This window comes from Archocentrus centrarchus, chromosome 1 (genome assembly GCF_007364275.1).
Source record: "Archocentrus centrarchus isolate MPI-CPG fArcCen1 chromosome 1, fArcCen1, whole genome shotgun sequence".
In the NCBI taxonomy this organism is placed as follows: Eukaryota; Metazoa; Chordata; class Actinopteri; order Cichliformes; family Cichlidae; genus Archocentrus; species Archocentrus centrarchus.
The window spans coordinates 24,046,959-24,071,137 of record NC_044346.1 but is presented as its reverse complement, the minus strand read 5'-3'; the positions used below and the strand labels follow the sequence as shown (position 1 = coordinate 24,071,137).

General features: G+C 42.1%; 1 protein-coding gene across 10 annotated transcripts in view; it reads left to right on the top strand.

Moving 5' to 3' along the window:
* Positions 1-24,179, top strand: part of LOC115797239 (nuclear factor 1 X-type-like) — a 114,932-nt gene that overhangs the window by 80,722 nt on the left and 10,031 nt on the right. For 4 of the 10 annotated variants that reach the window (XM_030754149.1, XM_030754013.1, XM_030753869.1 and 1 more), the window contains 8 exons: positions 10,457-10,519; positions 11,200-11,274; positions 11,491-11,614; positions 12,075-12,110; positions 12,520-12,647; positions 13,580-13,654; positions 18,301-18,429; positions 21,530-21,699. In XM_030754149.1, coding sequence (XP_030610009.1) covers positions 10,457-10,519; positions 11,200-11,274; positions 11,491-11,614; positions 12,075-12,110; positions 12,520-12,647; positions 13,580-13,654; positions 18,301-18,429; positions 21,530-21,699 — 800 coding nt within the window. Of the gene's footprint in view, positions 1-10,456; positions 10,520-11,199; positions 11,275-11,490; positions 11,615-12,074; positions 12,111-12,519; positions 12,648-13,579; positions 13,655-18,300; positions 18,430-19,507; positions 19,550-21,529; positions 21,700-23,988; positions 24,137-24,179 lie in introns of all 10 variants that reach the window. The other 6 variants (XM_030753942.1, XM_030754212.1, XM_030754279.1 and 3 more) reach the window with 5 other exon arrangements.

Below are 24,179 nucleotides of genomic sequence, written 5' to 3'. Positions count from 1 at the left end.
TCACTTTGTGTGTGTGTGTGTGTGTGTGTGTGTGTGTGTGTGTGTGTGTGTGTGTGTGTGTGATTCAGATGTTTGTGTCTTGTGAAAGCCACGTAGGTAGTGAGAATAGTGAGAATAAGTGTACCGCCTTCTTCCTCCCTTCTTCTCCCTCCCACATGTTCCCCTTCTTTTTCCCTTTCCGGCCTTTGTGCAGCTGTATTTATTTGGGCTGGACCAGGGCATTGCAAAGACATTGGTCCTTAACACGTTTGGGCCCCCGCCCGGTTGACTCCTTTAAGCTGAGTAGAGATGAAGGTTGACAGGGTAATAATGCTGGTGTCAACACCACTTACAGGACAGTTATATCAGTATCAGCTCGGCAGGGGGACGTTCACACTCTGTTAGGCTGGGTCGTGAACCATGCTGGGGGCCCCCAGCCTCAGCCACACATACACTCCCACACGCATTTCTCTTGAGCTCCTGTTAATTAAGCAGCTTCAATGTACATAATGCAAAGTATTCATAATGATATAAAGTTAACACAATGTTACAGATAGATGCACACAGGCTGAACACATTAATTCAGTGTCAGTACACTTTTTCTATATTATTACTATTATAATACATTCACAGAAGAGTACATTTGTACAAGTGTGTGCTTGCTTGTGTATGTGCGTTAGGCTCTGTGTCTTCTTGTCTCAGCTTTAGTAGGAGTCTTGCTTCTTGAGCCCTAGTGCTCCTTCAGGACTTTGAGTATCTGTCCAAAGGCAAGTCTCATCAGCATGACTCCAAAGCACAGAATCTCATTTACACTCAACTGTCCATATTAATTATGAATCAGAGCACTGTCGGAGGCTTCTGTGACCGCATTGCATAGCAATGATCACTGTAACCAAATGGGATACATAGAAGCACTCCTGTCTCACAAAAGCTTCTGTTGCTTTTATTACTAAAGGAAACTATGACATGTAGAAGCTCTTGTTGTGTCTTGCAGAGAGTTCATGAAGGAATCTTCAGATTTGATCGAACAACTCCAAAGTACACAAACTTGGTGTGATAAAATCAAAACATTTTGCAGTGTTTTGTAAATTTTCATTGACCTGTATTACACTTCAGATAGTGTAACAGCACATTACTTGTTTCACCACAAGAACTTTATTCAGTTTAAAAATAAATACATTTAACTGAGATTCTTCCAACATATTAAAAAAAGGTAAGTAAAGCTTTTAGAGACTGAGGGGACAAAGTGATGCAGTGTTTCAGCTGTAACAAGTCTGCAAACAAGTCTTAAGATGTGCAGCAGTACATGGTCTTCATTATTGCATTTTGTATTTCAAAGTACAATACGTGCTTTTTTTTGGGTAGTCAGAACTACGGGAGGACTAGTTCAGCACCCACATCCTCTTTTAACAAAGCCAGGCCATGGTAATGCATGCAAAATGGGGTTTTGCATTGGGTTATTTCTTGGAAAGGATGTCATCCTGACGGCAGCATATCCTACTCCAAAGTCTCAGTATTCTTTCCAGCATTAATTGTGCCTTCACAGAAGTGCAATTTATCCTCACCAATGTGATACAAACGTAGCCCCGTGCCGCAACACAGCCTAGCTTTTGGACTTGTTACTGGTAACAGTCATTTTTGTCTTTGTTTAGTGTTCATTTATTCCAAAAAGCTTCACACCTGACCATAATTCACATTTCCACTGCATGATGATTTATCACAGATGGGTCAGAGTCAAGTTCAGAGTGCTTGTGGAGGCTTTTAACATACAGCTCCCTTTATACACAGTAAAGTTTTAACTGGCAGCCCTGATACTTTTAAGAGAAAAATACTTTGGTGACACGTGGGAGATGAGCACTGTCATCAGTGTGGCTTATTCACCACAGAAATTAGCAGGCTTACCTGATTGCACTTTTTTTTTTTTTGATCAAAACTGAGCTTGTAAATGTTGTTTCTTGAAGCAAATAGTTTATACCCACAGTCTTCACCTGATGAGACTGGAGCCCAAGCTGTTTATCACTTATAGATAAACGGCATTCTTGATGCTATATCAGTATCGATATCAGTAGTATTCAGCTTAGACTTGTGCTCTTGCTCTTTATATGCAAGATTCATCCAATTTTCTTGAATCTTTATATTATATTACGCACCGCAAAGGATGAAATATCCAAATCCGTAACCATCTTTCTTTGAGTAACATTGTTGTTAAAGCTGTCAGTAGTTTCCTTTCGCATTAATCTTCATCACATTTTTGTGCATGAAAGATAAGGCCTTTCATGGATGCTCTTTACCAAATCGTGGTTCCAGCTGCCTGCTGATATTAGCTTTTTCACATCACATAATTATTATTTATTTATTTATCTATTACCTCATTACTCGCTCTGACTTGCACCGATCCCACCTTTTTGGAATGTATTTGAGGCCTGAATGGCAGGCATTCATTTGTACTTAAAAATAAACCAAAGGTAACCTTTCAAACATTTTCTCGTGTTCATACTGTCTGGAATGAAATTCTTTACAGTTAGAAATTAGAAATCCCTGCTGTATTTATCTGCATTTTCCATACTGTGGTTTCACCATTTAGCTCTCCACAAATATTTATCATTTCAGACAAGGCAGTAATTAAAAAAACACATGCTTCATGCTTGTATGTCAAAATAAAAACTAGACTGTGGCAAACATATTTTCACATCTGCTTGGAGTTTAAAAGCATTCAAAACCTGTTTTATGGTGGATACAGCATTATTAAGACCTCTGGGAAAAATTCCTGGCGTTTTGTTATTTTTCTTTATCTGCATTCATCTTTTTTCTTTCTTTGGATAACTTAAGAGTAATCTGACAAGCTTCCCATACTGGCAAGATTAACACAATGCATTGTTTCACATGCTCTGATATAAGGAAGCATGCCTCGACGTGTGTGCAGATGCTAAGTCTGTGACTCATTTTCAGCTTAATACAGTAAATTTGTATAGCAGGCCGATATGAGTTGAAAGTGTTAAAGCACTGATTAAGCGTTCAAGTTTACTTTAATGCTACAAGTAAATGACCCAGGAAATGCTTAACATAACTATTCGGTTTTTTTTTAACCCTTTAAATAAAGGTTTTAACTGTTTATATTTGCCATTTTAACAGAAAACATTATTGTACAGTTTCCATTTAGTGTAACTGGTGTATGTTGGGTTTTGGTTAGTTTGACGTAACCTATCCCATTTTAGGGATCCTATCTCTAACCCTAAAGCCTAAGGATTAGCACAGCATATATTGTAGCAGCCTGGGAATAATCTGGCAAGTTTTTAAAATCAACATCTTTGGAAAAACATGTCTCTAGAAACCTTGCAGTACACAATAAATTGCACTGGTGGAGAAAAAAAGCTGATGGTAGGATGAGGATAAGTGGGTGAATGAAGAGGGGGAAGAAAGACAGAAGAGAATAAATAAGGAGTGGGGTATGTGTGGGCATCCAGCCAGCCAAATACCCTCCAAACCTCCGCTCTGTCACCCACTCCACTCATTGCCTGCGAGTTCATGCATACTCTCCAAACCCATAACCCGCTCCCTTTCCCTTTCCCTCTCCCACTTTTCTTTCGCTTCTTTTCCCATCCTCCATGCCCCCAAGCCTTGTAATCCCTCCTCTCTGCTCCTCCCTCTGCTCTTCCCCCTCACTCCTCCACCCCTCCACCCCCTTCGCTCGCTCCTTCTCTCTGTTTCATTCCATCCCCTCCCTCGTCTCTCAGCATCCCTCTCTCCTGGGTCTTCTTGCCATGGTGCGGTGCTGTTGGCAGAGCGTGGGCGCAGGCGGCACACAGACGGGAGCACAGATGGGCAGCAAGCTGCGCAGGGCGGCCAGGCACACCTGCTCCACACACACACACACACACACACACATACAGAGCCCTACTCTGCCACCCCGCCTCACAGCCTGCCTGGCACAGTGGCACGGTGATACAGGGACACAAACACGAATACACACAGACACACATGTATACATATATAGATACATACATTTATTTGTACATTCACATAAACAGTTGTGCATGTGCAGATTTGTAATGCATTGTGTATATGCAAGTCAAACACTGAGCATACATAACAGCTAATTACACCATAGGTTTTTTACTTTCCGCTGACATTTTCATTCTCTTATAACTCTTAAAGATTTCAAGTTTCACTTCTAAGCAACTTCTAAGTTTTTCCTCTAAAAGAGTAAAAACTTTTAAAGGTCACATTCACACTTCTGTTTCACCACATGGGGATCTGGTTAAGACTTTTAGGACAGAAGCAGTGTTGCGCAAATGCATACACTAAACAGCAGAAGTGATAAAGACTTATTAACACAGAAACAGAAATGTTCCCTCATATGACACAGACTTAAATAATTTTTAAAAAATGAAACAGAAATATATATATATATATATTAAAATAAAGAGGGTTAAAAAAAAAAAAATAACGTCCAATAAAAGAACCGAGTGAACATCTGTGTGGGATAGCCGGGGGGATTAGGAGGGTTTGGAACATTTTAAGCGCATTAAGGATTAAAAAAAGGTCAGAATGTTTAGCAACATACCGATAAACCTCTTAAGCGAAACCCAATTGGGAGGCTGTACCGCGTTATCCTGTGTTTTGGGGAGGAGAGGAGAGGAGAGGAGAGCAGAGGGGGGAGGAGGAGGCGGCGGCAGGGGGGGGGGGGGGGGGGGGGGGGGGGGGGGGGTAGTGGAGTTGACATTTGTTCCAACAAGGAGGGGAATCTCAACACATACTGGTAGTTACACACATGCATGCTCACACATATGGACACATGCTGGTTTGATGTGGCTACAGAGTACATTAGCTCACTTGTTGGTTTTCATGTTGATGTTGGCAGTGTGCACGGTTGTACCGCACATACTCACAAATGACAAGCACTGTTTATGAATCTGTCAAACACTGACGTGCCACTGCAGACCCCACTTGTTATTTCTTTCATTTTTGACCAGCGTTTTCCTTTGTCAGGAAACAATATGAACATTCGTGACTTCATCTAACTTCGCGTCTATGTTAGGCGTGTACCCATTACAGAGGAAAAAACATAGAAATTATACTGATAATATGCATACATCAGTATTTATTTATTTGTTCCAAGCTAAATCATCATCCTTATCTTGAGCAATGTTCTCAGACATTCTCCTCAAATCACACAGGCCCGGTTAGCTTATCTGTCCAAAGGACCGATGAGCTTATGCATCTGTCGTTCACTCAGCTGCAATTCACAAGAATCGCTACTCCTCCTGCAGTATTGGTCAGAATTTAATCAAACATGCACACAATGATCACCTAATGGATTTACACCCAAACTGTGCTCGAGGTCAGGGTCACATTTTACAGAAAATAGCTTGTGAATTGTGATGAATCATCAGCCAGATGAGCTAATATATCATTAAGATCCTGGTTTTGACGATGATTTTCTCTTTGGTTTAATTACATTTACAGTCATTAGTGCCTCGGTTTTTACACCTGTAAAAATATGATTTGAGCACTTTCAGTTTTGTCTGTTACTGCACGGTTTCTTCAGACAAGAAATTTGTTGGGGCTTATTGGAGTAGAGCTAGAGTCCTTAACTTGAAGCGCCACACAGACTGACATCTTTGTCTAACCCTTAACATCTTTTGGGGACCAGAATAGCCCAGAAGGTCTCTGAGCTAAAACCTTTATCCACAGCTGACAGACAGATGTTGGATTGATTGGTTGTTTGCTGGGATGCGTTCTTTCATAGATCTGACCTTAGAGATTAACAGTGCAAGACTTGATCATTTGCAAAGAGCTGATTAGTGAAGGAAATGAATGAAAGAAGATATGGAGAAGCTTCAGAATGATTATTGGTATAATAAGGTGCTTATAGACTACAGATGACTGTATCTCATATATGAGTGTATCTCATTCATATATATATATATAATATATATATATATATTAGGGGTGGGACTTTAACGCGTTAATTTCGATTAATTAATTACGGGGAAATTAACGCGTTAAAAAATTTAACGCATTTTAATCGCACTTTGCACCGTGGAACGTTTCTCAGTGCACGAGTTCCCGGCATACAGATTATATCGACGCACAATGTCCAAATTAGGGGCCGCATCCTGCGAAGGACCCGCCCACGTCTTTCGTAGCCCATGAAGACTGCAAAGGCCGGAAGTGAGTGGCTAGCCTTCATATCAGCTGCCGTCACCTCTGCGTAGCTCCTGTCGCCTAGCAACCGTGAGTGAGAAGCACAGCTGTGTAAAAGCAGCTGTTAAACTGAGAACGAACTTTTTCTCCTTTTTGTGGTTTAATTTTAAGTCTTTGATTCAAAATAAGCTGTTAAAACAAGCATAACACATTTCAACATCAAGGAATACAGCTGAGCTAATGATTAATTTTCAACTATATTAAGTGAGACATTAATGTTGACTAAAACTATGCAGTTATGATGCTTAACTTTAGTTTCAGGAGTTTGCTTATCACAGGAGCACTTCCACCCTTCATTGGTCTGTGTAGTAGACTGGTGGGAAAATAAACAAAATTTTGAAGTTTAAGCTTATGTATATTGATTCATTCATCAACTAAACTTAAATTAATATTTATCATGTCAAATATTGAAATGCGATTAAAATGCGATTAATTTCGATTAATTAATTACAAAGCTTGTAATTAATTCGATTAATTTTTTTAATCGAGTCCCACCCCTAATATATATATGACAAGGAAGAGAGTCCTTCTAGTAACCTCATGGAATTTTTGAGGAGGCCCACAGGAATGAGTGCTGGATGTCAGAGAGATGGTAAGAAGGATTGCAACTGAGAGAGCACAACCACAGTCAGATGCATTGTTCTGTATGTCAAGGCTATGATAACTTGGGTTACGTTGATTGTGGTGGGTTGTGAGATTTGCCCCGGAGCCCTGCAATCAGCAGTCAGTGACAGCAGTTGTCATTAAGCTGCAGCCATAAAGAACCTGTACAGTGAGAAAGCAGATGCTCAACAAAGAATCACTAAAATAAAGCATTCTCATTTAAAATTATCAACCAGGAAATAAGGAAGTAGAGTGTAATCATCAAAAATGAAAACATTTACTTGTCTCTATTGTCGTATGACAGTATTTTAGGTTCAAAATTAGCATTAATTTATTTGACCATACATTTAGTGGTGCAAAGTGCAATTTGTGGCTAACTGTTTCCTATTTCTGGGACCTACTTATGACCTCACAATTTACTCTTTACTTATAGTGTATTTCATGGTATTTTCACAGAAGTGAAATCAAGTGAAAAACTGAGTGCAAAGCCAGTGTTTAGCTAACTCATTTACCTACGTGGTAACATCAATCTGATTGCAGGAGCTGAATCACGTAGAGTCAGTCATGGAAAACTGTGTATATAAAAGTTATTCTGCTTTAATTGCACAGATAGTCAAATATTATCAGTCTAGGGTTTGCATGTGCTACTGATATACACCATCAGGTCACAATGCGTGTACTGTTTTTCCTTATATGTACTCTTTTTAATTCACTGGGTTGAAGGGGCTGCAGAGTACACTGAAAGTTAGAGATGGGTTGCTGGTGGAGGAGGCAGAGGGGCATCTGAGGGAGGGAGTGGCTGCAGGACTATGATTGGGGTTGCTGAAGGGAGGGCTTTGGGGGCTGCGGTGAGAAGATAAGGGGCTGGATGCGTGGTTGGAGGGTGGTGAGTGTGGGGTGGGGGGTTGTGGTTGCTGTTGTAGGCTGCAGCTTGCACAGCAGTGATAACCAACCACCAGACCTCTGTCTTACCTCCCTCTCACCCTGTCCTCCTCACTTGTCTGTACAGCTTTATGATGCACTGTTGCACTCAACAGTGGCACCTATTTCCAATGAGTGATGTTGCGATGTGTTGTAAGCACAGTCTTAGTAGGCTAAGGAGCCTGAGTTCCAAGCACTAGAGCCACAACTGTTGATAGTTTCAGTATATGTAGGTTATCATATTTTACAGTTACCAGAAAAGCTTTTCAAGGGGTGAATAAACTCTGTAGGCAGGAAAACACGTATTATCAAAAGTTCTTCACTTAGAATTTCAAAAAAAAAAAGAGAGATTAAGGAGAGATATCGCCCCAGGGTGATGTTGAGAACAGCTATCAGTTTTCCTGCTGCTGCTCATATCTGCCTGACAGCCTCTTATCTATACCATGAGCCTTAGCTTTCACACCTCTACAACAGCAGAACGTGTTGGGGTCATGACGGGCCAACAATAGGCAATTTAAGACAGAAGGGCAGAGTTTCCAAGTGCAAGGGTGTTTCCAGAATGTGATATGTCCATACGGAAAATTGGCTGTTCTCTGTTACACAATACCATTTGCAGAATATGATTCCAAACCAGGAGATAGTATTAGCATTTTAAAGAAAAGGCCACAAATGGAGATTCCGGTAAGATAAGAGTTTCTGCGAGTTTGGTATTGTAGGATGGTCTGAACTTGTTATAGCTGTTAAAAAAAAAAAAAAAAAAAACAAGATTCAGATTTCATTTCTGCTATTTATGTCGCAATCATTTGTAACATTTGGCAGGTAGCAGAAACAGACTGGGAACAGATTAAACCCTCAATTTGTAACTTTCTTAATAGTCAAAACAAACAGAACCGAGCATCAGGTGCCACACTTGTTACTGTAAATAATCAACTGTGTAAGCAAATATAAATATAAAACTACCATGTCAGCACACACATATAATCACACAAAATAAGATGTATACGCCGCATATGATATGACTTACCAGCAATGTTCTTGAAGTAAATTCACCAAAATAAAGGGTTAGGGTAGGAAGGAGGCTTTGGAAACTTTACAGTTTTGTGAAATTCATACCTTCACGTGAAGCTTCATGATGGCAGCCGTGCTTTACGTATTAGATTGTGAGATTTCTGTAAATCATATTGTTCATACAGTATGCACGGTGTATGCATAGTGTGAGAAATAGTATTTACATTAATGTAGAGCCCTGTTGTGAAATACTACACGACGGTTAAAAAGTCCATTGAAGTGAGGCTGTTTTCTCAACAGCTTTCATTGGCCACCATATATGTTTACTCTGTGTGTGTACCTCAATGTTTGTGCGTGTGTGTGCGTGTGTGTGTAAATGTGTCTGTGTGCATGCGTGGCGGGGGCGCAGCCTCGTATGTTTGGAGTGAGTGCCGTCAGTTAGCTGGAATGTGGCACTACCGCCAATGCTAAGATGGCTGCCAAGCTCTAAGATGGCTGCCAGGATTACACCCAGCCAGTGAGAGACACAGAAGAGCATGAGATTCTGCATGAGAAGAGAGGGGAAAAAGAAGCTCTCTTTCATTTCTGTGCTCTTTCTTTCTTTCATTCTCACTCTTGTCTGTCTCGCCCCTCTCTCTGTGGATAAGCACTGCTTCGTAGGCAGCGAGACAGGTCTGTTATTGTTTCTGCTCAGTAATCTGTGGCTTAGTGTGGCTGCAAGGCAAGTGCTGCTGGCAGGAGTCTGTGTGCTCTGTTATCACCTACAGCCTGCAGATAAACACCTCCTTTTGCTAGCTTGCTAGCTAGCACCAGCCTAGCTAGGCCTGAATGGACGGCCAGTGACATTAGTACCCCACACCACACCAGTCCAGGAAGTGGAACTTGGTCTCATTCACCGTCTTACTCAGTCAGAATGCACCCTCGTTGGGAAAACTAATCAGGGTGCGTGCTGCAAAACCTCCCATTCCAACCTCCTCTTTCAGCCTGTTGCTCCTTCAAAAATGAAAAGTACCCCCATTTTGTTTGTGTTGGCTCACATGAATGAAGTCTCAGCAGACCAGTCATAACAGGTGTGCAGTTGTGCCAGTGTGTGCGTGTGTTTTCTTTATCATTTGATTACAAAAGGAAAAAGCGTTGCCTCAACTTTAACATACACTACCTCAAATCCCTCTGGGCAAGCAGACTGGCCTGGTCAGTGTTATCCTTCGATCTGTGTGTGTGTATTTATGTGTTTGTTCATGTAAGGATTACAGCACATTAAAGTACGAAGCAAAAAATACAGGAAGAAACAGATTGAGAGTGAGTGTTATGTGTGTGTGTGTGTGTGTAAGGTGTTCTGTTTACACAGACTAAATCCCTACCAGCAAGAAAGTATTAAATAGGATTAGGGAAAAGGATATGATTGCGTGGTTAGATACTAAATGGCATAGCAGCACAGTGTAAATCATCACACCTTAAGTCTGGAGGGACAGAGGGAAACACAACACTGTCACACAAAAATGTGTGAATTCACACACACACATACATCTACAAGATGTATACCATACCCCAGCACATACTGTAAGTCCCTCTTATTCCCTCTCACACCTCAAATATCACATTCCTGGCAGCATGAACACACAGCTATGATTCATTGAGACATTGCACACTTACCAGTATGTTTTCTTTATTAGTTTCTTAAGCATGCAAACCAGATCTTAACCATTTGTATTTCTCTCTGTTCCCTGTTTTCATGTAGAATCTGGACAATCAGACAGCTCTAGCCAACAAGGGGACACAGACATCAAGCCACCACCCAACGGTAGGTATATACACAAGCACGCTCTTAAATTAGCATCCACAAATTCATTCCATCATGCTTATCAAGCTTTATCCACACTAATTAGCTTTGGTCTAAAATTGAACACCTGAAAATGCATATGACATGGCCATTCATATACGCTGAGCATGAGTAACGTGATAAAAGGCAGAATTTACACAACAGCTGCTAACAGCTGCTGAGTGATTATGGTGAGATAACCACCAGTAGTCAAGGATTATTTCCAGAAATTGGTCATGTGACCAATGGTGGCTAATGAGACCTCATCAGGCATCGAACACGGGTGTGTACATTATGGATTCCAGAAGTTAATGTTCAGACTGAAACACGATCGCAGAGTTTTCAAACTTGAGCTGGTCCAGCGGGGTTTTCGGGGTCCTAAAGCAGCTGCCTAGTGTGGATGTTAGGTGTAAACACATTGGATGTTTTAAAATGAAATCATAATAATGTGAATATTTATCAGTCTTGACATGCACTATATGGATAAAAGTACTACGCCTAAAGGAGCCATCAAAACCCATGCCATGAAGCTCCCAGCACACAGTTTTTGTGCTGATGTTAATGTCAGAGGAGGTTTAGAGTTCTGCAATTAATTATTTTTTTTTCCCCCCAAAGCGTTTGTGAGTATTTGTAAAGTCTTGACTAATTCCTTGTCTGTACAGGGCACCTGAGTTTCCAGGACTGTTTTGTCACCTCAGGAGTGTGGAATGTGGCAGAGTTGGTCCGAGTGTCACAGAGTAAGTAGAAAAACCAGATCACAACACAGGCAGATGTGCTGTAAGGCCTGCACATGAACAATTGCATTTTGATGATTTTTTTTTTTTTTTTTTATGTTAAAGGAGTATGCTTTTGACACAACCCAATTTTTGTAGTATACATATCCTCTTATTTCCTATCTTTCCACTTCCCTTTCCTTTTCTTCCCATGTTTCTTATATTTTTCTCCTTGTCAAGCTCCTGTAGCCACAGCGTCGGGCCCCAACTTCTCACTGGCTGAACTGGACAGCAGCCCCAGTTACTACAACATTAACCAGGTGGCTCTGGGGCGGCGCTCCCTCACCTCACCTCCTTCAACCAGGTAAGTACTCCCCACAGACATCAGTAGCGAAGGGTGTGCAGGCGCACAGTATATGTTGCACAGGAAACATCATGCAGAGGTACAGCTGTCTACCATAAGTAGAGCGTTTAGTGGGTGAAACCACCATGTGGCTTTAGCAGTTCTGCCTTGGTTTGTGATGCCAAGGGCAAGCTTGAGGGAAGTGTGAAATCACAGTACTGTAATATTTGCCAACCGTATATTGCTTATTATCACAAAGATGGCTACAGTACACCATTTCATTGAGGTTTCTTGTTATGAGCGGTGTGTAGCACTATGAGCCCATTCCCAGTCTTGGAACCTCTTTATATATGTGTATGTCTCTCAGCTAGCTGCTCTCGTCTTTATGAATGTTTGATGTCTCTTTCTGGTATTTACTCCTTGGGTCTTTCTTAACCTTTTCTTTCTATCTTCTTACCTCTGTCATCTGCTGTCACTTTAGGTCTGAGGTGGAGTTGTACGCAAACCTTCCAAGGAGGTAGTTATAAACCTGAGATTCATCTAAAAGATATAAAAGATATAAATTAATCAGACACATGCACAGGAAAGCACGTACAAACACATATAGAAAGTGGTAATGTGTGGCTGTCTCTGCTTTCTGACTTTGCTTTCTCTTTCTTCCTTTTCCATTCATAGTTTTGATATTCACTGTGATCTGTCTGTTCTGTTCCAAGACTTTGTGATTTTGTTTCCTCTAAAATGTAAAAGAAAAAGTCTGTTTATATGATAAATTTTAAGGTCTTACTTCTGGTAGGTGTTGTATCCTTTATCAATACCTTCCTTGCCATGATATAGTTTTATTGAAAAAAACAATCATACCTCCTCTCCCTCTCTCTTTATGCCTTCCACTTTCACTCCAACCACCAAATATCCTCTCATGTCTGCAGCTCCACTAAACGGAAGTCCTTAGACGATAGCGAGCTGGAGAGCCCCACAGATGATGTTTTCTACCCTGGACGTTCGCCTGCTGCCAGCTCCTCCCAGTCCAGTGCGTGGCCTAATGACATGGATGCAGGTACCCTCCTACCCCACCCCACACCCATCACCTGCTACAGAAGCATCATGAAGCTTTTGCACCCTCCTGCCTGATTTCCACCCCACCACCAAAGTCCAAACTGATGCCTCCATCTGACTTTGTCACTTCTCCCTACCTCAATCAACTGCTTTCACTCTGGTGATGACCACAGCCCTGGATACCCCTCATAAACTCCCACTTGCCTTTCTTAAGGCTCTATGGCACAATCTGACCACTTTACTTACAGAAACAGCAACACCCACTAGTCCATTTGCTAAGAAAACAAGCTTAGTTAATATAACATTGAAAGCAATGGCTGTGTTTGACTAGGATCTGTTTGTCCATGCATCAAGCTAAACAAAGCCAAAGCACTTAACTTATTAAAATGTGTGATGTCAAACCATATTCTCAGACATGTGAGTATAAAATATATAGACTTGTTTAAAATCACCTATGTCTCAGTCTATGACAGAAATACAAGTACCTACCAAAATAAAGGAGACACAAATAATAAAAAGCTTATTTATCAGGGAGAGATGGTGATGTAATTGCTTACCTCTGTTAAGGCTTTATATTAGTGTCTCTCTTGTTTTGGTAGTAACTACCTCTGTCATTCAGCTTTGGACATTGCCCTCTTTTCTCTACCTCCTCAGTACCTGAATTCCTCTTTTGGTCACTTCACTTCAAGCATTCATATATCCTCATCCTCACCTATAAGTCACTGTGATCCATACAGTTTACCTGATGTGTTGTCAGTTATCAGTGATTCACTACCTCCATCATACACAAATGCTCACACTTAACTCTCTCTCCTTCCTTCCTGTTCTCTCTCTCTCTCTCTCTCTCTCTCTCTCTCTCTCTCTCTCTCTCTCTCTCTATCTATCTTACTCTTCACCTATCTCATTGTTAACAATACCCTTCTTCACTTTCAGTGCAGCACCATTTGGCGAGTGTGCAGGAGAGGAAGATAAAACATGAAAACGATGGCGTGCAGTTTCCTTACCATGGTTAGAACAACATTGATTACACTCATATTTATTTACTATTTATCAGCCTTTATGTAGCTCAGTCATTCCTCTGTGTATGTGTGAATATAGATACCGTATATGCATATATATATATTATATATACAGTACATATATATAATAAATATATATATATGTTATGTGTGTGTTTGTGAGTTGTATGAATATGGGGAGGACAAGGGTACCGTGCTAAAAGTGGCATATGTGTATTTCATTTATTTTTAGTTGTTTACAAACAGATGTCAATGCTGATCAAAGTTTCATTTCTTGTGGTGTAAAGTGCCGGGACTGTAAGGGATTATCCAGTTCTCTACCATATTTATACAGTGTTACCATGTTGGAGGCTCATAATAAATATGGCGAAAGTTCCAGGTCAGCCTGTGTGCAAGTAATCCCTGGGAGCCAAATGATCTCAACACTTTGTTTTAGACAGTTTTTTTTCTCTAACCTTAGCTCATTGTGATGTGAGAATAGATATCCCTAATATGCTCAGCTGTGAGCACAGAAGTCACACCCTCCTGGTGTTTAAATCTTCTGTTTACAAGCGGCAGCCAATTGGAAGAAGTTTGGCTTAATAGGAAGTGGTAGGGAACTAAATTGGCTTGTTTCAGTCAGTGAACAAAATGAAGGGCAGCACAAAAGCCCAATATAAGATAAATAAGGATTATTTTGAACTATAAATCATGCAAATCCACCTGAGTAGAGTCCAGGAATATAAATATGGAGCTGGAAATGGGCACAATAGCTTCCCTTTAATTGACCGATTTCACCAGATTTCACCAGACTTACACTGACAACACCAGCAGGCATATTCACTTGCTGCACCCATTCTGGCTCTCGCACACTTGCACAGTGACTCACTCATATGCATAAACACCCACACACGCGCAACGTACTGTACATAGACGACCACCGCACACTGAGACTCGCACACTTACAACCCCCCTCACTTGCAGACGTTCACACATTTAAATGCACACGCTTATCATACTCCCCACCCCTGCAGGTGTTCAGGTGCCTGCCTTGCCTCCATCTCTCTGTCGCTCCATCCCTCCCTTGCCTCAAATCCCTCATTAAGACTCTTCTGTGGATCAGAGGTGTAAAACCCTTCCTCTTGTTCCCTAGTTCTCCCTTCAGCCCTCCATCCCTGCGTCCCTTCTGTCTAATTGAAAATGTGTACAGCAGTAATAGCCCTGGGGAGGGAGAAACATATCAGAGGAGAGAAGGCGGGGAGAGAACCAGAAATTAGGCAAGTGTAAAGGAAAAGTGGGTGGTGCAAGAGGGAAGAGAGGAGAGAAGATGACTTTGGTACTCAAATGGTGAGAGCTAATGAGAGAAAGGGGTTATCACGGTGTGAACTAGAGGAGCCAAGAGGCTCGGTTAGGTTTTGCCCCAGACTACTCTCACTCGAGCCTCAGCGGCTGCTCTTCTGCTCCTGCTCCACTTAGCTGTAAATGTAATTAAGAGGCTGCTCATCAGAGCCACAACAGAGGTTCCTGCACGCCTTAGCGCACCAGAGCCTTACCTCCCAGCTTTTTCCTCTCTCACTTTTGCTCTCACTTCTTCTCTTCCTCTGTGTGTGTGTGTGTGTGTGTGTGTGTGTGTGTGTGTGTGTGTGTGTGTGTGTGTGTGTGTGTGTGTGTGTGTGTGTGTGTGTGTGTGTGTGTGTGTATCTTGTACACTTCCTAATGAGTTTGGCAAATAAGTGTGTAGAATTGCATGCAAATCTGGACCATTTGCCCAATTAATTTACAAAATCCAAGCGAAAAATTGAAAAGCCAAAAGCTTTTGTAATTGTCAAGCTTCTTTTTTTTTGTGGATTTTAAATTGTGGCTAACACAAGGACCAAAGAAGCAGGAAGGAGAGAATATGTGATTTTGGTACTGTGTGTATCTATTTACTAAAGAATTCCACCTGCCACAGGCAAAGCTCATCTGGGATTTCCTGTTCAGGTGGGGGAATACAAACAAGCAAGCACACACACATAAACAAAGGGACCCCACAGGTGCACCTCACAAGCTGTCCATAGCAACATTTACTCCCCCCTGACTTCCTCTATAATCAACAGAGCCCACATATATAAAAACACAAAGAGGTGTCTGAAGATGCATTCAGATAAATCACACAAACACAGCTACATACAGATATCTGCACATATATTACACAGCCCAGGCAGACACACACACACATACACTTGCACAGCTGAAGCATGGTCCCAGATGGTGTTTCCGTGTGTGTGTAGCCTTGGGATCCATGAGGATGCTGGAGACATCTGCTCCACAGGGGCATAGCGGGTTGGGGGAGGTTAGTGGAAGCAATCGAAAACAACCATGATTTCATATTAGTTCCAAATGATTGCGAAATTTTCCTGAGACACCAGAGGCTTGTGGTGGTGGGGGCTTTGCTTGGTTCTTTGAGTTAAGTGTTACAAGCCCTTCGAGGAATACGGCTGGACTAACAGTTTTGGATATGTGCACCCTAAATCACTGGAGAGAGGAGAATTCCCTAACTTTCCTTTACTTATTTAAACCACTATCTCCTGTCTTTTCCAACTGTGTGTGTGTGTGTGTGTGTGTGTGTGTGTGTGTGTGTGTGCGTGTGTGTGCGTGTATGTGCGTGTGTGTGTGTGTGTGTGTGTGTGTGTGTTCTTCAGAGGCGCATCTGGTGGCAGGCCTGTTAGTGCAAAGAGACAGAAGGGTCATCATGGGAACGCTTGATTAGTTGCCAGTGAAATACTAAGGCTTGCCAGAAGAGGAAACAGTGCAGTTGTGGCACACACACACACAGACGCACACGTGCCAGATCAGACCATTGCATAGTCTCTGAAGTAATAAAATATTGTCTTTCCATTCCCTTGCTGTTTATGATACTGCAGTAACTTCCTATATATACAGATGTCAGTCTTCATCTGATCTTCTCTGTGGTTCCTGGCTTTCATTTCTATAATTTGGATTCATTTTATACTTCTAAAATTAAAACCCATAAGACTGCTTCTCTGAAAATATAATTGTATAATCTACAGGGTTCTGGATTTTACACTTTCCTCCAAATCTAAGCTTTTCCCAGCTTTCCCCTCTGGTGCCTTTCTGTCTTTCAGTCTCAGCAGACTGCTCTTATTTTCACCTTTCTCCCACCAGTGTGACAGTGTCATAGCAATCACTGCTAACTGCTGGTGTCAGAAGTGGGATCGGGGTTGTTTTCATGCTTGGAATCTGTCTGACAGTACAATACGCCCCCAGACTCCTGCTACATTTTTTTTTGGGGGGGGGGGGGGGGGGGGGGGGGGGGGTTATATGTCTGCTAAAGACATAAATGGTTCACACATATTCACTCCCACCTGCTTGAGACTTAACTCTTTCACACAGGGAGGGAAGGTTTTGCACGCCTCCACACTCCCATAGACTTTCACACGTCTCCAGCTGGAGAACTGAGGAGGAATCATATTTAATGCCTTGTTTGATGCAGAGGGGCCACAGAAATAGACTACAAAACAACAGTCTAAAAAAGTTTAAAAAGAGAACAGTATCAACCACTCACTTGTTAGGAAGATTAGAATGAAACTTAGAGAAGAAGAAATTAGTCTATTGTTTCAGCAGTTAAATAAGGCGGTCTTTCAAGCGTGTTGAGACGTGTGTGAGTGTGTGCTCGCAAGAGATAATAACCATACTAAACATCTTATGACATTCCAATTTCATACATGTTGTCAAAGCAATGCAATAAAGAAAAAGACTGCTGCATTTTTCACAGGTTCTGCTTTGCTCTCTTGCTCTTTTGCTCCTTCACATATTTTCATGTCTCCCACGTTCTTCTCGCCTCTCTCTTTCTCCCTCTCCTCTCCCTCTGTCTCCTCTCTCTGTCCGTCTGCTTGTCTTTCGCACTCAGCAGCTGCCGTGTCCATACTGTACAGTGTGTGCTATTTCTGAATGAAGCTGTCTTCTCGTGCAGCCAGCCTGTGAGCTTTGCTGAAGCCAGACCACAGCAAGCTGACTTTAGGCTGTATGGTGGCCATGCTCATACACAAAAACCCTACAGTTGGCACCTGAAAGAGAGAGAGAAACAGAAAGAGATGAAACAGAAAAACATACAGTGGCACAGAAGAGATTATTATAGCTACAGATGTTTTTTTGGCGCTAAAACAGACGCCCAGATTCAGTTTGGGTTCAGCTATTTTTCTCCCTTCCTTTGAAGACATGCACTTAGCTTTTGAAATATTACTCAGGCCAAAGCTGGGAGTTGGGAATCCTGTGTATCTCTGAATTAATAATTGCAGCGTAGTAGTAGAAAAAAGATTTTCTGGTCTTTTGAGCATCTTTATGTTTTATGGTTGCATCATTTCAGAGTCCTCAGACTGACTCACTGAAGCGAGTCAATGGCCTACAGCCAGAAAGGACAGGGAACAATGCACTGCCATCAACCAATGAGAAAATTAAACAATCTAATCATAAAATCATGATTGTTCAAGTCCCCTTCAATAGGAATCAAATTGACTTTTTTTCTTAGTGTAGCCAGTCAAATAAGCAACATTTTGTTGATTAAAACCACCTCTCTCTTTTCCTCCCTCTTACCCCACTTTTTTTTTTTTTTTTTTTTTTTTTTTTTTTTTGTTGATCCCATTTTTATTTTGCCAGGACTGTCCTCGCCTGGTTCACTTAAGAAGCCGGGGAAGTTTGATTTCAACGCCCTGACTTCCCAGACGAGGTCCCCCCGCATGGCGTTCACACACCACCCGCTGCCTGTGCTGGCAGGAGTGAGACCAGGTGAGAGCCCTGCCATGACCCAAACAACTCAAACCCCCCACCCCCTTTAATAATCTGAAAAAGAGAGAGAAGGAAAGGGAGTGTCAAATCCTAGATTGCAGTATTTACTCCCCCAAACTCGTCTGGAGACAAAATAAATTCAACTATCATGTGCCTGAAAATAAAAATCCAAAACGTACTTGCTGAGAAAGCAAAACCAAACTTTCCAGTCCTACAGTTGCAACTGCTGAGAAGCAATATGCCCGCAGAGTTTCACCTGTTCAGTGTTACTGCTATCATCACGGCTTGGCATAAATTCCTCTCTCTCTCTTTCAGCCTCTCTCCATCCATCCATTTTTACCACCATCTTTGTGCCTGTGTTTATAATATTGCCATCGCATGGTACCAGTGCTGCATCCATGCCTTTGTGACTGATTTGCCTCTCATCTTACTGCTTCATGCATTTGTTGTCTTGCATTTAAACTGACAAAGCTGTTTAACTCCAAAATGATGACCTTATCCAGGTGTGTAAACTTACCATATGGGGCAATCAAGTACAGTGTCAGGAATAAAAACATTAAAAGAAAATCTTTATCAGGTGAGACCAAGACAGCAAAGAACCAATGTCTGTTAACAGTGTGTTTTGATTTGCTAAAGTGCTTCTTTTTGTGTTTCTCTTTCTTTTTACAGTCAGACATACGCCTCAGTTGTATTTTTGTTCTTTAAAAGATATGTGTGTTCATTCTCAAGAGCAAATACAGATTTATAACGACTTAAAAGCCATTGAAGGAATTGATAAAGTGTTTGAACCTATGTAGTTGCACAGATGTACTCTTTAGTGGATAAAATTCTCAAAGTAACCTCCAGTATTTCCAAGGTCTTGTTTTAATAAAGGCACTAAGGGCAAGTTGTCCTCGTAAGAGCTTTTCAGTCCTATAGGATAACCGACATGGTTTGTTCATCTCGAGTCAGAGAATTCCCGAAGTCTCCAGGATCTCAAGTTTGCCAACAAGTCCCTCTAGACTGGTCTCACTTTTCAAAAGAATAAATATGTCCTCCTCTCTCTGTCTCTCCCTCTCATTCCATTTGTCTCTCAAAGGGATGGATTGGGCCGCTGCCAAGCCAGACCTGCCATGTAAAGGTCATTTGGACTCTTTGCCCTCTGTGTTGAAACGTATTGAATTTTACTTGTGGAGCTCCCCAAAGAATATTTAGATAATACAGCCTGGCTGAATCTGGCACCGTTAAGCCATGTTGTTTATCTGCACAGAGCAGTCTCATAAAGAATCCAAAACACCAGATTGAATTTTGAATTGATTTCTAAAATTTCCTCCTGTTTTGTGCATGAGGTGTCAGGGACTAGCTCCGCTTTCTTTGTTTCCCAACTAACTTCGTACACTCTCCAAACTGCGTGTTTGCGTCTGTGTGTGTGTGTGTTTGTGTGTAGACGGTTGGTGAAAGGTTTTCAGGTAATAGAGAGGCTGTAATGAGGCAGTGTTCAGAGATTGTGTCTTGGTGCATTTGTGCACGTACACACTGATATACACATGCATGCATGTGTAAATTTACACTCGTGCGGAGGACTCTCTGTGCTAAAATGGCTGCCATCCAAATGGAATGTCCCTCGGAGGCCTTGGTTCTATAAAGAGACTGGAGGATGTTGGGAGGGAGGAAAGGAGAGGGGGATGAAAAGAGAGAGATGGAGCTAGACAGGAATGGGGGTAAAGCAGTTATCAACCATGGCTTGCCTTGGATGGGTGGAAACTGTTAACTCTTGTTGTATAGGTCTAGTGAGTGTGGCTGCTCAGGGGTGCGGGCTAGATGGTTTATGTCCTGTTTTTGGCTCCAGACTGACATGGAGAGCTGCCAGATTAACTGTTGCCTGATTATATTAGTCTGGAGTGTCAGCCATTGTGGCAGCAATTACACACAGACACACACCAATATACTGTATATAAAAAGACAAATGCAAGCTGCGCCAGACGTAGCAACCCGTTCATATCCATACACTACAAAGCTACACACAAACCAAGATACGGGCACGGAAACATACAAAATTCAAAAAACACAGGCACAGTGCTGACAGAAAAGGGCTGGAACATCAGTTAGACAAAACATGGAAACTTTGAACTTATTTACTTTGAGAGTACAGTATCCACAAGAGATAGTAGGTGACAGACATAATCACAGATGCTTGTACGCCAGGCTCCCCTCACCTAGCAGCTTGCCTCTTTAGTTTGGTGTGCCAAATTGCCAAAGCCATAGAATCACAGCAGACAGGACAGACAGTGGAGCCTAGTTTGTGAATGTGTGTGTGTGTCTGTGTGTGGTTGGCTGGCTGGCTGACTAATGTTTCTGGGAGGTGTTTTGTGGTCGGTTGGGAGCAGAGGGGAGATTCTCTCTCAAGCTTCAAACTACTGGGCAGAACCGCACAGCAAGGATATGCTGCTGATTGATTACACATCACTGACAAGCAATAAAACAAAAGTGGAAAAAAACAGTGTGTGTGTGTGTGTGTGTGTGTGTATGAGTGTGACACTGTCATACCCAAGCAGTTTGTGTGGGTGAGAGAGGGAAATGAAGAGGGAGCAGAAGGCAGAAAATACTGTAACACGCTAGCATTTATGTGGCTGTGAAAGTGTGTGTGTGTGTGTGTGTGTGTGTGATGCCAGGCTTACCAGAGGTACAGAGAAATCTAGTGGGCTGATTTATAAAATGAATGAGACCAGATGTTGCTCAATAGCCAGGGATAATGCCAGTCATTTGTAAGCAGAAACAGCTTCAGTCAGTCAACCACAAGAGAGTGTCACAGCTATTTTCTCTGTTAGGACAATAATAGGCCTAAACGACAACTCGGTCATTGATGCCAGCTGTCTTAGTGCTTAGCTAAAATATATGCATGTTCATGTACTGTGGGTGTCATAGGTGTGCATGTTCATGTATATCATAGTGTGTAGAGAGTTATGCCCAACATTTATGCTGTGTATGAGTAGAACTATAACAGGATGACCTTAATCTCACTGCGTTTTTTTTTTTTTTTCCACTTTTGATCTCTCTTCTTTTTATGTTTCTCTTCCTCCTCCCCTTTCCATTCCTGTCTCCTATCCCCTTTTCTTCTCAGGGAGTCCCCGTGCCTCAGCCTCAGCCCTACACTTCCCTTCCTCCTCTATCATCCAGCAGTCCAGCCCGTACTTCACCCACCCCACCATACGCTACCATCACCACCAGGACCCGCTTAAGGAGTTTGTGCAGTTTGTCTGCACCGACGGCACAGGCCAGCCCAGCGCACAGGTAAGTGATCTGTGGATCCTGCAACAGAAGGAGCGGTGACTGAAGGTTTGTGATGCAAACTAATGTAAAAGACAATTGACATTTATTTTAAAAAATGGTGCATTATTTAATGGAAATTACTGAAGAGGATGTAGTGCAAACAAGTATGCACACAGAAGGTGCAGTAAGCCAAAACTTGCATACAGACCAATCTTTCTGAAGTGAAACAGCTCCACCAGGGATGGTCACAAGGCAAATACATCAACAGGAGGAGGGGGCCAGATGTACTTAATCAGAAAAAAAACTCAGCTGGAGGAAATTATGGGTGAAGAAGCCAAAGGCTCAATATAACATAATGCCATATTTTCTCCCAGAGTTGGAAGATAATGCATGTCTGAAGTGTACAGATAGAGGGACGGAGAAAATGTCCGGAAGAGAAGCCTTTTTAGTGTGGCAGGTCATACACTAGGTATGCGCTTGGTAACACGGGCAAAGTGTTTACTCTGGAGACGCCAGGCTGAAAGCTTTGGCGAGACCAGATTTGTAGACAGATCAAGATTAATACTGTTTGGAGAGTATCCTTGGAAGTAACCAGAAGTAGATATTCAAAGACTGCATCTGTGTTCCAGTAGTGATTTATCGACTGTCATTCTTTGTGACATTCCTTTACTCTTCAAAGCAGTGTTCTGCAGTCTGCCATGATCATTTTCTTGGCACAATGTGTGGTGTTAAGACTGAGTAATATACACCAGTGAGCCACAACATTTAAACCAGTGGTAGGTGAATTGATTATTTATCATTTGATTACAATGGCATCTGTCAAAGGTTGATAAATGTGAGATTCAAAACTAGACCATGAAAGAAGGTGGCCAGGTATGGGTACGTCTCTTATCTGGGGAAGAGATGACAATGCACAACTGGATTAAGGCAAGCTGGTTGAGGCAGTGTGGTGGTCTGCACAGTGTTCTGCTGGGACGTCTTTAGTCCTGGCTTTTGTGTGGATGGCATGTACGGGTATTGTTCAGAAATGGTTTAAGGAACATAACAAAGGGTTCAAGTGTGCTGACTTGACCTCCAAACTCCTCAGATCTCAATTCAGTGTATATGGGATGTAAAAAAAAAAACTAGCCTGAGCCCCACTTTGCACCTTACAGGACTTATAGCTTTCAGCTGCCTCATTACACAGAACAGTTTAAGAGGTCTAGACCTGGATTTGCCAGAGCTATTATGGTGGCACAAGTGGGACTTAGACAGTATTAGAGCAGTGGTTTTAACGTTGTGGCAGATAGCTGTATAACTAAATAACCAGCAGTATTTATCTATATTCAGTATTTATGTATATGAGAGTAACACACAGTTAAAAAAAAAAAAAAAGAAGTCACACTGCGAGGGATTTGAAAAATAATTACTGAAACTCACCAAGCTGTGGGAGCTAGCGTCAGCTGTAGATGGAGAGGAAACTAAATGCAGAAGCTGAAAGGGGGGGGTGGGGGTGTTCTGGGACACAGCTGAGCCTTTTTAAAGTGCCATGGGTCTAATTAGTTGAAACCTTAGGAAAGGGCGATACCCCGATGAGAACCCCAATAAGAGGAGCACACTCACTGTGCTGAAAGCTACAGATCCAATCAGCAAAACCCAGCATACAGCTGATAGTCAGCTGGCTTTTTAGAGTAATTTGTGAACTATTCCAGCAAATATTGACTAAGGTAGAACTGTAAACCTCTACTGCAAACTTGGCCTTTTAAATCAGCTTCCTCAAACCCTTTTTCGGGTCCTGTTATCCTTTGTTCTCATAACTTCACATGTTAAAAAGACACAGTAACATGTTTTTTTTTTTTTTTTTAATTATTGCATCTGCACTTATACCATGCACAGACACACAAGCTCCAAGACATCCTGTACACATTGCTGATTTTTTTTCCTTCTTTTTTAAAATCCTTAGAGTGCGCTACGACGACTTCCCTTAACAGTCCCTCACTGTCCCTCATGGAAAACTCAGTTTTTCTTCTCCCCGTGTGTGTGACAGTGTTCATCGCTTTTCTATTTACGTCACTACTTTTGGCTGGTATATTTTGTTTGTTTTGTTTTAAAGTTGTGTGAGTTTCCCCGACCTCGTGTGCAAGTATGGGTGTATGTTTTCATTTGTCTAATTGTGTGGATTCTGTTTACATCTGTCTGTATTTGAGTCTCCTATATTTAAATGGGGCTCTGTCTGTGTGATTTTGTGTTGTACGTGTGTGTCTGGCTCCCTGTATACTGTATATTCTCGGGGTGTGTCCTGCTCACCCTGTCTGTATGGTCCATCTGCAGCCTAATGGAGGTGGCCAGAGCAAAATGCCGGGCTCCTTCCTGCTGCCCCCGCCACCCCCGGTGGCTCGCCCTGTGCCCCTCCCCATGCCCGACTCTAAAACCATCAGCACGCCGACTGACGGCGGACTCAGCTCACCCGCATCTCCGTGTAAGTCACTCCCCACTCCCACTCCTCCCCACAAACCACTATT